The sequence below is a fragment of the Apostichopus japonicus genome, chromosome 16 (genome assembly GCF_037975245.1).
Source record: "Apostichopus japonicus isolate 1M-3 chromosome 16, ASM3797524v1, whole genome shotgun sequence".
Lineage (NCBI taxonomy): Eukaryota > Metazoa > Echinodermata > Holothuroidea > Aspidochirotida > Stichopodidae > Apostichopus > Apostichopus japonicus.
Genome location: NC_092576.1, coordinates 37966894 through 37985500, shown reverse-complemented (window position 1 = coordinate 37985500; position 18607 = coordinate 37966894). Strand labels below are relative to the sequence as shown.

The following is an 18607-nucleotide window of genomic DNA, read 5'->3' as shown; positions in this document are numbered from 1 at the left end:
AAAAAATTACCCCTAATTTCGATGTCAATTTGATCACCAACAATATATCAAGATCATACTGACGAAAAGCTTCACGAATAGCAGCAAATAAAATTTTGCTTGGCTACAACATTACAGCACTAGCTTAACTTTAATGTACCTTATCATTCCTCTAATTAATAACTGCTTGTTTCAAAAGTGCAATGTTGCGTAAGAGCGCAACGACCATATGTTGAATCATCATATCATATCGGGCAAATGACTTCGTTGATATATACCCGATTTCAGTTATCAAATGTCAACACAAACTTTATTAGGGGGAGTTAACGATATCTCGAAGTATGTTCTTGAACAAATTACTATCAGTTAAGGTGTATATGAACTTTATCATATGATATTATCAGTCGCTGAATATGTCAACGGCATTAGCTTATTTCAAGAAATTACCTGTACTTCATTAATTCCAGTACAAAAGAGGTAAGTTTCTCTCTCTATTTTAAGTTAAATTAGAGACATCAACGCAGGTCACGAGGAATTATTCTCACAAAATATGAAATTAATGTAATTAAATGTTGTAAGTGCAATGCAGTTGTATTTCGAATGAACCTATCGGTTGTTCTAAATTGTGGCTACAATACCAATTTTAAATCACAAATGGGTTCGTTGAGTATTGCTTTACCTTACATTCTATTTTCAAATTTAAATGTATGGGTTCATCATATACGGTAATTCCAAAAAAGTATGGGTCACTTCTTACACCGGCAATTTACAGGAATATCCACTAGCCAGGTGATGGGTCAACTAAACCAAGAAAGTACTACGCAGATCAGAATTCGACTAAGCGTTGTAATTTGACCCGTAATTTGACAGAGGGGGTCGTGAAATCTTCACCATGTGAATAGATAAATCATGTAATATGGACAAAACGGAGTTTAATTGCATGATTTTTCAAAAGTGCAATGTTGCATAAGAGTGCAACGACTTTATTTTGAATCATTATATCATATCGTGCAAAGTACTTTGTTGATATATACCCTACTTCAGTTATCAAATGTCAACATGAACTTTGGCTATAAGAGGGAGCTAACGATATCCAGAAGTGTTTTCTTAAATAAATGACTATTAATTAAATTAAGGTGCATGTGAACTTTGTCATCTGCTATTACTAGTCGCTGAACGTATCAACGGCATTAGCCCATTTCAAGAGGTGACTTATATTTAACTAATTCCAGTACTAAAACAGTAAGTGCTCGTTCTCTATATCAAGTTAATTGAAAAACATCGACGCAGATCATGAGGAAATATTTTCACACAATATGGCATTAATATAAGTTAATGTCGTAAATTATCATCATGCTTTAATTAATGTGCAATACAGTTGTTTTTTTCGAATGAACCTATCGGTTGTTCTAAATTGTAGCTAAAATACCAATTAAATTACAAATGGATTCGTGAAGGTGTAAATGAAAGCCTGTTTGTCGAGTATTGTTTTAACTTACATTTCATTTTCAAACTATGATATATGGGTTAATCATATACGGTATTAACAATAGGTACAATTCCTTGCTGGTGAGATAAAATATTAGCTTTGTAGTGACCAAGATCCTGGGTAAGGAATATCTGAGAACTATATTATGAAAAGTGGCGTGTACAGAGTTCAAAGTGTAGAGTGAAAGGAAAAGTCTAAGTTATCCAAACATGTTTAGATATGGGCGTGAACTTTTGTAGGAGGGCAATGGTGAAATAATATTTCATAAGTTAGGTGTGAGTGCAGCCCATTGAAGTCGTTGAAGCCGATGGCGATGTAGGATCCTTTTCCAGAACACAACATAAAGGTTTATGATTAAATTGTGCATCGTGAGGAGCATTGTGGATAAATTAGGTATTATATTAGGGATAAGCTAACGTTCGTTTGCGGTTGAAAAAGGTTACCGTGGAAGAGAATTTTAATGATTTATTTCCCACAGATTGGCGGTTTTGTTACTACGGTTTTTACCCCCAGCTACTATTATTTGCGCCCGTCACTGATTATGAAAGTAACCGGAAACGAATCTACAGCAAAATGACCACAGTATTATATGTAATCGAAATAGCTAACGTAACAGTGTATTTCACTTATTGAATGATGAATTTCACTTATTGAATGATGAATAACAGGAACATTTAAGCATACGATGAATAAGTAAAATACGAAGTAGAAGATACAGGTATCGATATCTGCTGTAAAGATGTAGTGACTGTTGATCGTTAACACCACGGCCCTGATTAAAGAGCCATTCAAGTTCTCGTTATTGGTGCATGACCCTCAAAATAGGAAATGTTGTTGGGTTCATCACAAATCTCATATCTGAGTCAACAACATGTCGTCACTAACAATGATCACAATTTAGAAGTTATAAACATAACTTTCTTGTAAATTTAGTAACTAAAATGGTCATTAAAAAGTACTTGGATGGAACAGTACTCGTAGTTGGTTCTCGGATTATAATATGCTGTTCTTAGACACTGATACCCGGTACTCACATAAGAACATTACTTCAACCTCGAACTCTCAGAAGTACTTGTTACTCGGACTATATCACTGCATTCCACAAACATTCATTCCCTACATTGAAAAGTTAATGCTTTCAATCGATATTTAATACAAAAGTAATAACATTACAATATCAAAATAGGTAACACATGCTACTTTACATCTTATTCATTTTTTTAGACATGTTTTCTTTATACGCTGCATTATTTTTGAGTTTGTTGAATTTTCTCTCAAATGTTGATATATATCAACTGATTATTCATTGCAATATAACATTTTTTTAATGCATTTTATATACGTTTTATGTTAAAGACTCAAACTTCAAATAGCTAGTTTCTTTCGCTGCTTCACAAATTGCATATTTCAATGATACAGATCCGTCTTTTACTTTGTTAGCTAATCGTATTGAATTTGAACGTGCATTTAGACATGAAGTGACTTGTTGGTTTAGTCGCAAATTATTAAAAACAATCTTCAAGATCTCTTTATCTTCATGATAAAAATATGTAGAGTAAATAATATATCTACCAGACGCCCGAAAGTACATATGAACTTTTCTGATTCCAATTGTATCAAAAAATATAGTTGGTAGTTGTTTCGCAAATGCTGTAACTCTTTCAATCGTTTGGATGATGTGTTATATCTATAATTTATTTGAACTGTAATGTTGTTTTTCCTAATAGCCCTCACTGTGACTGCAGTCCTGTTTTTATTCATAATTATGTTCCCAAAACAATAACAATGTCAGTTTTGCTATGTTTGCTTTTTAATTGTTTTATGATTGCCAGCTAAACTCGATGGTTCTCACTTGATACAAATTTTAAACAGACCATGGATTGATCCCTGATTAAACACCTAAAGTGAACAACCAACTTCTGCAATAAACATGGTACGCTGTAGTTCACGTTAAGAACCATGAGTACATGGACCACTGCCCCTATTACACAGGGGTGCCAGGCACGAAAATAAAACATTCGAATGATAAGGTTTACGGAAAGATAATTATATACACTCTAATTATCGAAAACATATGATCGAATATATATCCTTGTTAAAGTCATATGATGGATGAAGGAATGTTATCATGATAAAAATATACAACATATGTAATTCCACGGCAACACTTGTATTATATACTACATCACCTTTTAGTAAAGAAAGAGCGCATATGCAACTAGACCCGTATCCAAATGGTTTATGGGGTAAGCCTCTTCCTCGGTTCTACTTCTGCAAAAGAAAAAGGAAAGTAGCTATCAGTTAACCATTGTGTGTATATAACTGTGAATGTTAATTGAAGATATGGTGGTAATGTAAAGTATTGTACACTTGCATCAAGTACACCTTAACTAACGATACATGATATAACTCATAGAATGCCCTGATTTATAGCCTGGATGTGCAACAAATGCACAACAGCTGATCAATCCCCAGGATATTCCCTCTCGTTTTTAAATATTTGATCCACCGTGTTTCAAATCCCTATTACTTTCCTTTAATCACCTGTGTGTAATGAACTGCATTAAGCTGTCATTCTACGATTAACCGTGAATGCTAATTGAGGATCATTTGCATCAAGTACATCTTAACTAATAATATATGGTATAATTGGTGGTATATATATATGAAAACAATGCACATCAGTCGCACCTTACATAATGATACATGATATAATTAAATAACGTCGCTATATGGATGGTAAGGTCTTGTGTAAACTATTCAACTTTTTTCTCATCAAATTTTACAAAACACGCTGCTGCTTACACACCTTTTGTTAGCATTGGCACAACATAAACCTGTGGTAAGGAATTTTGGCGATACAAATTGGATTAAGAATTACAACTTTAGATTACTCAAAATCACTTGTCAACAGTATCAGTATATTCTACAGGGCCATTAATAAAATCATACCCAGTAAGTCAAATGTTACATCACATTTTCCTATTTGTCATTCTGTTATATATCCAGAGAGCGTGTATTTGAATATATGCCAATCACGATAGAACATGGACATTTAGCAGGTATTAAACGATAATGACTACACCAGGTTCCTGATTTACTCGTTTCCTATAAACGCCAGGGTATTTTAATAGCCATTGCATAAAATGGCCAGTCAAACACCCAAAATACAACCACTTCTCATCTTGAGACAGAAGAGAACGAATTATTTAATGAATTTCCTTGGTTTCATTAACAAATTTTGTTTTTGGAAAGGCTACAACTAATTCCTAAAGCCAAACAGTATTTTATATACACGGCGTACAAAAGTTAAAATTCGTAAGCAATTCATGTTGATTCTAGTTGGTTGTTACAGTCTGTTTACTCTTCGTGTACTTTAGCACAGACCATCGAAGAGGACAAGAAAATCGACAATGAATGCCGCAACATTAATCTCAACAGCAAATTGACAGTCATTGGTCTTGTTTAAAGTCTCTTGAAATGCCAGGTAAAAAGAAAGCCGTTCGGAGAAAGAAACAGCCCATTCACAAAGGAACGGCGTCAGCATCACTGTCAGCACTCACATTAGCAGGTATGTGTCACATTCACTGTAGTATTATTTTCTTTATCATGCGCATTATACAACGGAGGAAACACAACATGGATAGAAAAGTGCAACTAAAAAAACGCCCCTTTCTATAGTACCAATATAACTACCGTCACTGCTGTTCTTAAATCTGACACGAATTCAATGTGACTTTAAGGACACAGACCCAAACATCATCATTGGTGTATATGCCAGGTATAACCCAACTAAATAGTTCAATTTGTAAGATATCCCAATTAAAAATTTGTGTTTGGGAGCTGTCACTTTGAAAATGTGTAATATCAATGCCACTAAGATCTGAATCCGTTTACTTCTCTATAAAAAAATATAAAAAAAAACAATAATGTTGAGTTATCTTTAAAATGGATTCAATGTTTCTTGATAATTGCTCTTGACAGCTGTCTCTATCACATAGAATAATGGTAATGTCTTGGGTTGAATCTCATTAAGCGAATATGAACTGCTTTAATGGGGTAAGATTTTGTCTTGAATGGTCGGAGTTGTAGATATCAAGAAGGGACAGAATCATCGGAACATATAAAAAAAGACGAAATGACTAATTTGTTACCGAAATTAGTGACTAATAATATTTGTGACTTACCTGGTACTGACATGTTATGAGGTCCAAACAAACACAAAACGTTTTAACATTTTTAAAAGAGCCTCTAAAATATGTTTGAATAACGTTAAATGTGGTGTTATAAAAACGTCGCCATAACGTTTTTATGAGATATTAATGTTATATTAATATTATATTAATGTTTTAACGAAAACAATGTTTCGAAATAATAGCCTTACGTTTTCGTGATATATTTATTACACCACAAATAACGTTATCATAACAAAAGACGAAACGTTTTAATAACGTTTTAAATAACGTTTGTGTTGTGTTTGCTGGGGTGTTAGGGAAACAAATAACGTCTAGTATAGTACGACATATCTCACACAGGAATCTAAATAGTGTATAAACAATCAGATATCAGCATTGAGCGACATGACGATATGACTAGTTCACTGTCCTGACAGTATAAATTTACCTATTAGAGTGACTCTAGTAGTGACTACAAATTAGGAAAGTGTTCAATGAAATATTGAAATTGTATAAATTCTAGGTGCGCGATAAGTATAGTAAACAATTCTGATTTTTGCTGCTGACTTTCATGTATACATACAAAAAACAGAAACATATACTAAAAATTCGTTTATACATTTCTCAGCATCACGTTTAAATGCTTGTTTTGACTAAATTAATGTTTCCACACTTTCTTACCAGAAAAGAAGTGCATACTTATAGATTCTCTGAAGACTGCTTACAAGAAGCAGTATGACGCAGTACAGCCAATTCCCTACATAAAGGACAGACTCTTTTGTGTAGATAAGGTTTTTGTTGAGGGAGGTATTGAACACGTCCTAGTAACTCAGTCCGAGAACTCACAGAAAGAACGTTTGAGCTCGTATAAAAACATTTTTACTGATTCAAGTTCAAAATCATATACTAGGCGTATTGTGAAGGGTGAAGCTGGATATGGTAAATCAACTCTGACCCTCCAGCTAGCGTATGACTGGTGTAATGGTGTCAAGGATTCTCCTGTCTCTGCAGCGGATGTCTTAATTCTTCTGAAACTTAGACAGTTGGGTAATGTAAGATCAATCTATAAAGCTATCAAAGTGATATTATTGTCAAGTGAGCTCTGCTTAAATTCCAAAGACATTAAAGATATTCTGCAACGATGCAAAACAGTTAAAATAATTCTGGACGGCTTTGACGAATATCCAAATAGAGAAAAAAGTAATCGAAATGATATCTGGCGCATCATTAAATCCAAATTGTTTGAAACATTTGATGTAACTTTGACAACTAGGTTTATACCATCACATTTCGAAAGATCATCACCGAAACGACTAAAATTAATTGGGTTTGACGAAACAGCGCGTGACCAATATATTCGCAAGGCTATAACAGGTGAAAATAACGAAAATGCTGTTGATAAAATCAAGCGAGGATTGCAAGAAAACCCAATCATTGATGACATTTGTCAAGTACCTCTGTTCTTCGTTTCGTTTGCTCACATGACTCATGAACGACATGACTTTCGGAAATTTAAGTCTGTAACAGACTTTTTCATGTACATGTTCAAATGTTTCCATAGTCACACAAGAAACAAGTCAAATGACGAAAATGTCGTAAGCTATTATGTCGAATATGAAAATAATCACGTTGAACTGGACAAAGTAGCATTTGAGGGTTTAAACAGTGAAAATCAGCAGATTACGTGGAATAAAAAACAGCTCTGTAAGAGACTCGGTAAACAGTTCTATGATCTGAATATCCGTGTGGGTATTTTAGTAGAGGAGGAGATACTTGAAGATTCAAACAGAGAAGCTTCTAGCTGGGACATCAAGACCAATACTGAAGTAAGATTCTACCATAAAATATTCTGTGAATGGTATGCGTCGTTTAGGTTGGCAATTGTCACTGCAAATGCAAAAAATGCGTTTGACCTAGAACAGATTCTAGGTAATATGGATCCATTTGACCTCCAGTATGTCTTTCGATTCGCATGTGGATTAAGCAGTTCAGCTACGAGTAAAATCATCGAACATATGAAAAAGAAAAAGGATTGTGATAAGTTTGCAATCCTCTGCATCTTGGAACAAAATGGAGACATTGAGGAGATCAGGAAGACTGTGACAGAGCTCTGTTCTCAAAGAGTTATCATCAAAAATGATGACAGCAAGTTACTACAGAGGTCTACCGTACAGCTGCTACAGATAGCATCAAGTCATGACGTAAGTATTATCGAGGATACACATTCGTTACTATTATATGATTTATTTTTTTTCTTTAATTCTTTACGAACTTCCTTATATACCCCATTTCTATGATACCAGCTACAATCTAACTACAAACACCACCATAATAAAGTAGTAATGATTTCCCTGATGCATAAAACCATTGCAATATAATATAGTATAAATATAAATAAAATGTTATAATGATTTGTAATATATTATATAGATTGTTTAACATTCGTCACTTTGGCACTTTTTAGCAAATAACAGTACAATTTACGGTTCATGTATGTTATATAATGCAATCAATTCATTGATAATCCATTTGCCTGCCTTAAGATATCTATGCAAGGTTGTTTTTTTCTTCTCCGTAATTGTGTAATTAACTCGCACTTTGTTATATTCTCCAAGAAAACAAACAGAAAAACCATACTGATATTATGCCTCGTAAATTGATAGGACCTAATAACACAGTTAGAGTCAACCTTTATTCGTCTAACAGAAAAGAGTCATTCGTCTAATTTACATAAACACTGCTTCATCATCATTCGTTACTGCTCTTTGTCAATTTAAAAACTCCCTCTGTATTTGACATCTATAGCTATCGGGTTTATGTGTTTATATTTACACCAGTACACGACTTTATTCCAATTCTCTGTCATAGTACTATGTGATCTTATTATGTATTCGTTCCCGCTCAACACTGTTTATGTACCCTCAAAATAGGCTTATGCCCTCTCAGCCCAACAAACACTATATACGTACTGCAGGATACAACTCTGCAGCTCTCATATCAAATGTCGAAAACTTTGGTAAAGACTGCTTAAAACTAACTCTTCGTATAATCAAAGGCTGCTTATTTTTCTCTCTTTCTGTTTCTTATTGGTATTGTCTCCTTTGTCCAACCGAGTTTTGTTTTGTGTTCCTACTCATTCTAATTTCTATATTGAACATACTAAATGTATAAGAAAGTGAACCTCGGTATTCTCCCGTGAACGAATCTTAAGTAATTTGTTTTACGGAAGTACTATGCTTAGTCGTTCGTGTTACGTAGCTCGCTTGTCATTTAAGGAGGGCGGTATACAAACACGTAATAACATTCTTTCTAAAATAATGATTGAGGAACATAACTGTTTAAGTAGACTTTCCTGGTATGGTAAGTCACACGTTACTCCGATGCAACAAATTTCCTCTTCCTTCCATGGATTCAAAAAGCATGCATGGGTGGGTTGGGGTGGGGTAGGGATGCACAACATTCACGGTTCAGTAGGATTTGTAGCTAACCGAACTACATAAAAATGTCCCGACAACTATTGATGCACTAAAGCGGACAATTATTCATTGAAGTTTCTGTAATCATATTTAAAAAATAAGTGAAGCAGTTTACATAACAGAAATGGCACTCTCAAAAACAGGGCATTTAAATGTCCAATTAGAAATAAAGGTATTATTTCATTAATGCCATGAATCTAACGTAAAAAGATCACAATGTTCAGGGTTTTTGCTCTGTGCAATTGCAACCATGGTTAGACTGACCTCTTTCTGTTACCTGACTCTGTAAACTAATAAATGACATATAAACCAAGGGTATAAATATATGGAAACGAACAGTAATATACACTATCTAGTTTATAATATTTAACATTTTCCGGTCAATCTCTAAGACCAGTTTTAGGAGTGTGCCCCCACTAAATATCGACTGTTCATCGATCCAAAAACTGGTGTTTATGTTTAAATTGATCGAATTGGCTACACAGTATTTGGCTTCATCTCTAGTAGACGTCTCGTCCTGTCAGCAGCATTCGTAGCGTTTCTCAATGATTATCTTAATTCAATATTACATTATTCATAAATATTTTTTTCTCAATAGGTTAACTAGGGCGAGTTACTGTAACTAGCTGTTCACCGCTCAGTAGAGTATTTACAGCTTATATATAACACATGTTTAATTGAAGCATTAACACTACTACAACAATGTAAGGCAGATGTTGGTATGTCAGCCATTCAGCATGCCGCGTCAATGCATGCGACCATTACAATATAACGGTGTTTTCAATGTTTTGAGAACAGAGCTTTTATTTGGACATACGTAGTTAGCATATGTCAAGTCTAGGCCTATACGTTTATCTCCGCTTTATGATATAATCCAACTAAAATAATTTTGCTTTCAAGGTTAGTTTAATTAAAGTTCTGCACATTTTGTAGACCAATTCTTGATAGTTAGGCCTAGATCTAGTCGGAAGTACTCGTAACATGTCTCTTTAATTCTGCCAAGATATGTTATGACTTTATCAATGGCCGTAAAACATGGCTGTATGCTAATTTTAATGGCGTGTGTTAAATAATATAACTGTTTAGAATAGTTATTACTTCGACACTAATCCGTACGTATTGAGACCGAGTTACATTTCAGTTGACCCTTATCCAATTAGACATTCCAAGAGCCGAGTTAGTCCTGGAACTTGTAGTAATAATGTATTTGGTCGTGAGGTCACATTGAGAGTGGTAGTAGAACATGGATTGGGATCATGTCGCTCACTTTTAGCAAAGAGATTTACTTCAGCAGTAATGATACTGTAACCTTTGCAGCTGCACAATATGCTACTACTTTAGAAGAATGAGCCTACAACAAACATTTTGGAGAGAAAGTCATCTGCATGGCATTTCTTTTACAGTTATAAAAAACAAAATATTATAATATAAACTAGCGTCTGACTAGAGTTTACGTGGCGGTAGTTTGTAAGCGGTTCATACGGGCGTGTGTCGGTTGTATTTACTCTGCATGTCTCGGGACGAAACTATCAGTCTTGCGTTGACTGTATGAAAGGTTGAGACAGGATTTACCACGCTAATGTTAATGTGATGATCGATTAGTTCTGAGTAGGGAAAGATTTCATCATTTTTACAACTATTATGTAATATCAACACAATATTATCTCTTACGATTTTCTCATGCAAGACGGTTACAGATGAGTGTAGGCTCGTACTGTACACCCAGAAAGATATAAAGAGAATTAAAGCAAACGACTGTTTACATGTTATAAACCGTTCATGTCAGCAGTAAGGTGTAGCGAATGGGTTATATTATCAGGTATAGATATCTCCCAGCCGTGGCAGTTATTGTTTGTTTGTTATGTGAAGTTCATTCGGGGCAGAGGGAGAGTGGTGGGGTTGGGGGGGGGGGGTTGGGGGTAATGCTGTAACGCTATGTATACTAGGCCTTGCTGAACTACTGCTCTAGAGTATACACAACAAAGACACAACATAACATATATACAACTTTATAGGCGTTGAATGTGTTGCTCAGTCCATTGTATGAAATCACGTCACGTTGCGTAAGCGGTATACACCTGCGTGTGTCGGTCGTGTTTACTCCGTATGTGACGGGAGGGAAAGTCTGTTGTAACAGCTACTGTATGTAGGTTGAGGCGTTATCAACCGCGCTCATACTCATGAAATGATCGGTGAGTGTACAGACGTGAAAATATATGATTTATGTTCATGATTTTCTAATTTATTTCTTAGCATTTTATTTTTCAAGACTGGTACGAATAAGTTTGTGTTTGTAGACCAAGCTATAAAGAAAATATTAAAGCAACTGATGTAATTAACTTCCTACACATAATTGATAGTTTGATACCAGTTGTTCGTTAAAGCGAATGTTTATTATATTACTACTTTTATTGTTATCACCCAGCCGGTACATGTGTTGTTTTGTCGAGTCTGTTAGGGCATAGAGGGGGGGGGGGGTCTAGTTGCACAACGAATAACAGTTCCTTAGCCTAAATATTGCGAGGTATAGGCAAGTGTGAGGATACGCAGGAATAAATAGACAGAAGAGAGTATTGATTTCTACCACCGCTTGTTCTGGTGGCCAGTGAGAATTTTATTTCTTCTCTCATATAGCATGTTTGAAATAATTCTAAATGACTACATAAACAAAAAAGGACGGTGCAGCACCTTCAGGTGGTTTTCCTGAAAGATAATAAAAAGAGAAACAAAACGTAAAAATAAAGTCACTTAAATTGTGTACCAGACTAACTCTACTCTCTGTGACCCAATAAGGCTGGTTTCTACGCTGTCTGAATAACTACAATGACAAGGGTAGAACTGGGAGCACCACTAGACTTAACACATAATAGTAATAATGAGATTGTGCAATTTAAATCTTGGCACGTCTGCCTTACAAACTCTCTGTCCATTTCTGGGCAGGGCACTATTAAAGCAATAACACAACTAATCAAGTCAATTACATCTAAACCAGTTCCCCGTTCACAGAACGTGTAAGTTATAACAGAATTCATCGTTTAAAAACTAATTGTGGTTACTACAGCAGCAAGAGGCATTTTGTCCAAAACCAATATCAACAGAGGTGAATTTAATCTCAATCCGTGCTGGTTAACACATAAAGTGGTGAATATAGACAGAAAATACCTTAATGAATAATTAGATAATGTCACTTGGGTGGCTTGCCTATATATTACGTACACATATATTGAACGATAACTTGGGCGCAGCCATCTTGTTTGTTATGAGAGGGCACTCTATCGGAATACAATACGAAAATACTTTATACACACTTATCAATTCACCGAAAGCACGCTTAGCCTAGACAACGAAACATATGAAACACACGATTCCTTCGAATACAACAATAACAAGACATATGAATCTATAATTATATATTTTAAGAGTACAAAACTAAACTACGCTCTAGAAAATACTCAAAATTAACTTGAATACCATCCTGATGCATTCTCGAAAACAATAAACCTAGGCCTACCACACGATATCACGATGAGCTAACCAACGCTGTACAAACTAAAACACGAATTGTGAGTCACAAACTCACTTATACTTCCCTATCTTAACAAGAGTCAAAGCTTTAATTTAATATACAAATAATTACCTCCATTACGTCTTAAAAAGCGACATCTTCGGCAATAAACTCTACATTTCTAAAGAGCGTTAATTTGTCTGGTGTTCGTGGTAATGAAATGCGTAATAAGTACAGCAACGAACGCCGAAAGAGACAGATGTGCAACCAACACATGGCTCCCTTTGCTATGCACTAAATATATAATATTACTACTTTTATTGTTATCACCCAGCCGGTACATGTGTTGTTCTGTCGAGTCTGTTGGGCCTAGAAGGGGGGGGGGGGGGGTGGTGCAGGACGGATAATAGTTGCTTTGCCTAAATGACTTAAGTCGAGATCTGCAATGGTATAAATTGATACTTGAGGCTATTACTATATGTGTTTATGGGCAAAGCAGATCTTGTTCAGTCTAAATCATATTTGACTTTCCTACGTGCTCGCGGTATCTACGCATCGGTAGTGAGTTGAATATGTTCTTTTTCATTTCTTTTCTTTTTATTTATAAATTTATCAATTTGTTTTTTTTTTCTTCAAATATGAATGTTTAATTTCCATTCGGAAGGGACCGGGGACATTAGTACTTCTTTTCTTTTATTATTTATAAAGGTAATACCCTGTTAATAACGGTATATATGTTCAATAATAGTTACTGTCCATGAGGTCATGCAACTAACCTACAGTTGATTGTTTTATCCGTCTCTCTTCAGATACCAATATCTGACCTACAGCTGCAGTGGTCCTTCAGTAAGGTTGACAACAATACCATTATCCTCCGGTCTGGTATTGCTATACCAAGCCTCTCATCACTGGAGAAGTTATTGGTGAATGCAGATACTGACTACCAACCAGAACTCACTGAGGAAGACATTGTAGGATTATTGAACTATGTACTGCCGTCTAAGAAATTCAGGACACTTTGGCAAGGAACTTACAAGATAACATGAATATAATGAGAGGAAAGTCTGGGAAAATTACAAAAGATTTATGAAAATTATTCAATAATTGAATCCAGTAATGAAAGGAACCGACAAAAGGTAATTGACAACAAATAATATCAAAATGCAATCAAAGACAGACAGGTTGATTGGGCCGGGTGAATTGGATTTTTAAGGTCATCTGAATGCAAAATGTTAGATCATATAGCTTAAGAGGAATCTGAAATAACTGTAAGAAAATTGCTAGCAATCATTGCCATCCTATGTCGTTATAATTCAAGTTTGGACCATAAAACAGGAAATATTGGAATTATTTTTCATATCCATAGCCTACGTTGACATGTGTATAATGCATAATGTGTACCTTCTAATTAAGAATTACACACACACATATATATATATATATATATATATATATATATATATATATATATATATATATATATATATATATATATTTATATATATATATATATATATATATATATATATATATATATATATTATATATATTGCACATTGAAATTAACTTGGCGATAGACCAAAATATTTTACATCAGATACAAATGTAAAGATTGTTTTCTCTCGGCCTGTAAGCATTTTTTTCTTCTTCATATAGCTGAATTCGGTTACGATAGGTAACTACACCTAAAATGTCTATTTGACAATGTTGATCTCATCGTTAAATAAATTTTACTGTCATATAGGACAACAAGAAAACGTATTGTGTTTAATAATTTTCTTTTTGAGGGTGGGGAGGAGGAGTATGAATATTGGAAATTAATTCAAATACTTCACTATTTTTCCAAGCGAAATTAAATTAGATGAACAATTAATTTAGGAAAAAAAGTCTCAAAGAAAATAAACTTTGCTGCATTTACTTTAGGCCTATATAAATTAAATTGCATATTTTAATTTTCTGAAAACGCACAGAGGCCGAATATAATCCCATAAACGAATAATGTAATGTAACTATATCCTTGTATAGCACACTACACACGATGCATATGTGCGCTTTACAGACGATCAATCATATACAATACAATATAACATTATCAACTAATACAGTAAATAAATGATCACGAAACTGATAATAAGTACCGGTAACCACAAAAGTCGTTATGTCTACTACTTAAAACATAAGAAAGAATATTAACCAGTAAAAGCTAAGTGTATCTTAAAAACCAACAAATCATGAAACCTAAAATCATAACAACCGATAGAGGCCTGCTGAGTGTTAGAATATGAACAATTAACCAATATGATTTTCTCTGTTTTATATAATTAAATGAAAGAAAACTGTATTGTTAGTTATTGGCTAACATTGTTGTAAAACAGAGGTTTAACAATTGTCAAAGTGACCTTCAGCGGTACATTTGTTTGATGTATTAACAGTAACCAAGAGATGTACGAAGACAGGTACTTTAGCTCTGCAGATGTTCAACCACGTGACGCATGATAATGTGATTGACAGGTCATACATAAGGATACAATGAACATTGTGAGATGTAAACGACATGAGTGTCGGTAAAGATTATAATAAAAGATGCGTTCTTAGGCTTGATTTGAAGGAGGTGAAGTCTGCTTAATATGCGAATTTCGGAAGGAAGCCCGAAGTTCCTTAGATCAATGGCGGCGAAAGAAACATCTGCGGGCCACAGCGCTTCTTGTTCTTCGTGCTGGATAGAACGAGAGTAATAGGCTTAGGGCGAAGAGTGCGTTTGGGTACTCGAGGTGGGATTAACTCAAGACAGGTAAGAACGTGCCATTCCGTGCTTGCATTTAAATAAAGTAATTATAATTTTTAATTTCATGTGTCGAAATATTCAATAGAACTCTGGTATCTCAATTGTAAATATTTGCATTTTGTTGATACCGTATACTGAGGTATTCTCTGTTTATTATTAGGTTACCTGGCTATAATAAGGTCAGCTGGCTGTTAATATTTGAAGAGAATCACACGATCATTTTATTTGATATTTTTTGTTTATATCACAGGTTTACTAACTGCACACTACCTGCATCTATCAGACCAGAGAAAATTCCAGAAGAATTAAAAAGAAAGAATGTACAAGGTATGGCTATGTGTGTACAAGGTATAAGTAAGACCCCGGCCACACGTATACAATTGCATCTTCCGACCATCGTTTCTTAACTATAGTCTGACCGTATTAAACTAACTACGGTAGCGTTTACACGTACTCATGTGGCTTTGTACTATGTTTGGACGATCGTTATTCGCGGACACATGCATCAGTGAGTTAATTATGCTTTTGCAAAGCTATCATGCGCTGTTGCGTTGGGTCGGTCAAGGGTCAAGGATTTGACCATGCTTCGCGTTTTTTTTTTTTAGTTGAAAGTAGTAGTTGATGGCAATGGAAGCTCAATTTGCCGTAGCGCTTTCATTTATTCCTATTGATTCCGTCTGTCGCTTGTACCAGCTCTTTAAATTATTGTCTTTGGTCCTAATCTCCGTATGCGTCAGTTCGTATCCCTCTTTTGCCAACATCTCCGCACACTTCCTAAACACCCCTTTATTCCTGGCGGTGCTGTCTACCATACTCTGAATCTTCCCCCCCCCCAAAAAAAAAATATCAATTAGTGTCAGGACTTCTTGTTCCTCCCAGGTTTTACAGCGAGTAGTCTTGTTGAATTGCCCGGAGTGTTGACTGCTGTGTTTTTTTTTTTTTTTGTGGTAGAAACCGTACGCGTGTATGTACAGGGTGCTGTACGCAGTGCAGTGCGGGTTTGTGTTGTTTACATCGTATGTATCTAGGTTCGCGTCGCTATGTCAAGGGATTGAAATCGGGGATTTCTGGCCGAGGTCAGTGTTTACGCTAACATGAATATTCGGACAACACAATTGCGGTCACACGCATGGTTCTTCCTGCTAACGATGGTCGGACCATGCTTAATTCGGGGCTAACGATGCTAATTGCCATATTAAGTGGACGATGGTCGGACGATCGTCAGACCATAGTAGAGAGCGGTCACACACAAACCGTACCATGGTCGGACCATCGTTATATCTGAAAATATGTACGTGTGACCGGGGTCTTACACTGCAGTATGTTACAATACAATGTATACTGGTTACAGTACAAACTGTGTATTGTAACAAACACTTGTTATACCACAATGATATTAAGCTACTCTACTGTGCTGTGGCGATCATATATAACTAAGCAGAGACATCATTCTAAGGTTAAACAGTTTGAAATAGTAAATAAATATTTACTGCCATTCAGCAAAGTACCGTGGTCCTTTCTTTCATTTTGATATTCGTTACTAATTGTTATGTTTTATTGTAACAATGCTGATACATAATATTTTATTTAGAATATTTGAATCAATACCATGTCGTTAAAATGCAAGATAAGTTTAGCTCATTCATGTGAGGGAATGTTCGGCGAATTTCATAGTGACGGTAGGCCAGTGTGATCCTAAATGAAAATCCTGCAAGTAAAAATGTTTTTTTTTTTATATAATATATTTATATTAAAAAAAATAGTTTACTTAGGTATAATTTATTGGGATTCTTAAATGCATCGCTTCGGTTAAGTTACTAAATGTACTTAGTTGATTTTATTTTTATTCTGTTTTTCAGTTTTGTTGCCGAGTAATGCCTGTTATCTTGATCTCCAATCCGGTCGATGGAAGAAGGTTGGTTAGACTTTGGTTCTGTTTGAATTAAATTTGTCTGGACGGGTTGTGTTTGCGTGTGTTGGTGTGCATGGGGAGAAGGGGGAACGGGTGAAAAGGGGGTATGTGAACCGGGGAGGTAGAGCTGTTTATTTTATGTATAATCATTCTGTTTTTTGTTCTCTTATGTCTTCCATCGGCAGTAACATACTATTAAATATCAATCGTTTATACTTGCATTAATGTGGTCATCATGTCTATATAGGCATGATATTGTTTTGACTTATCTGAATTCAGGAGTTGGTTCCTTACAAAAGTTGTATATGTACTGTACAAGTTATGTAATGTACTGTTTAGTGCGCCCATACGGGTTAAAACCATCGTGCCTTATCCCACATTAGAGGAAGATAATATTTATTATTGTACGTACTAGTAAAGTGGCACTTGATCATGTAAACGTATTTCATAAATAATTATCATTCTATACCTTATCTGTTATCATATGTTATTGCTAATACAATGTTTATCTTGTTTCATAGGCTGATGACGTTCAAACTGTTACAGAGTTGTGCTCACAAATAGTAGTCATCAGTAGCAAAGACAGTGTGTCAGTACAGAGGACAGCCATAGAGCTTCTGCAGAGAGCGTCCAGTCATAATGTAAGTAAACCGTCACTGGGTCATGTGAGTACGGAACTTGTATAAATATAATATTACCAAAAAATTTCCCCGATGACCTTAGTGTGATGAAGAATACATAATTAAAAAAGTTACCTTTGATCATCATTAAAATATGTTTGTACACAAAGAATACAATCGAGTCTCAACATAGACATTCAACAAATATAAAAACAATAACAATTATTCATTACTATCCCTGTTTCTCCCTCTAATTGTGTATATAACATTTAATGAGTCAAAACCACTAATCACCTTCCTCTCAAAACTAAACTATTCACTTCCCTATAACCCTTAGCTACAACCTAAAAATATATATATCACTCCACTCCAACCCCTCCAGTCACGAGGTAGAGTTTAAACCTCTAATTGAATTCGTAGCTATGGTTAGGTAGAGCTTTAACACAAAGAGATTTTCCTCAATCATTAATTATGATAAAGAAATTACTTGTAAAATCGATAAAATGATACTTTTAAGAAATGGACATCTAGAAATTTACAACACCAAAGACCCATCCCTTAAATTCCCCCTCCCCACCGCCGACTTTAAATTAGCACTCAACGTGTACTCACTAAACAGTAACCTTGCACACAGTCCAACCCTGATATCATTATATTTAGCTAACC

At 35.0% G+C, this 18607-nt stretch overlaps 2 protein-coding genes across 8 annotated transcripts in view; one reads left to right on the top strand and one right to left on the bottom strand.

Annotated features, from left to right (window-relative positions):
* The window catches only part of LOC139982309 (uncharacterized), a 540410-nt gene that overhangs the window by 320113 nt on the left and 201690 nt on the right, over positions 1-18607 (top strand). Inside the window, exons 1-7 of one of the 5 annotated variants that reach the window (XM_071995019.1) lie at positions 383-456; positions 4849-5039; positions 6328-7844; positions 13434-13760; positions 15660-15736; positions 17269-17324; positions 17843-17962. In XM_071995019.1, coding sequence (XP_071851120.1) covers positions 4949-5039; positions 6328-7844; positions 13434-13670 — 1845 coding nt within the window. In that variant the 5' untranslated portion in view covers positions 383-456; positions 4849-4948 and the 3' untranslated portion in view covers positions 13671-13760; positions 15660-15736; positions 17269-17324; positions 17843-17962. Of the gene's footprint in view, positions 1-382; positions 457-907; positions 1222-4848; positions 5040-6327; positions 7845-13433; positions 13761-15659; positions 15737-17268; positions 17325-17842; positions 17963-18607 lie in introns of those variants that run through there. The other 4 variants (XM_071995016.1, XM_071995020.1, XM_071995018.1 and 1 more) reach the window with 4 other exon arrangements.
* The window catches only part of LOC139982303 (uncharacterized), a 168376-nt gene that overhangs the window by 108706 nt on the left and 41063 nt on the right, over positions 1-18607 (bottom strand). The window lies entirely within an intron of this gene.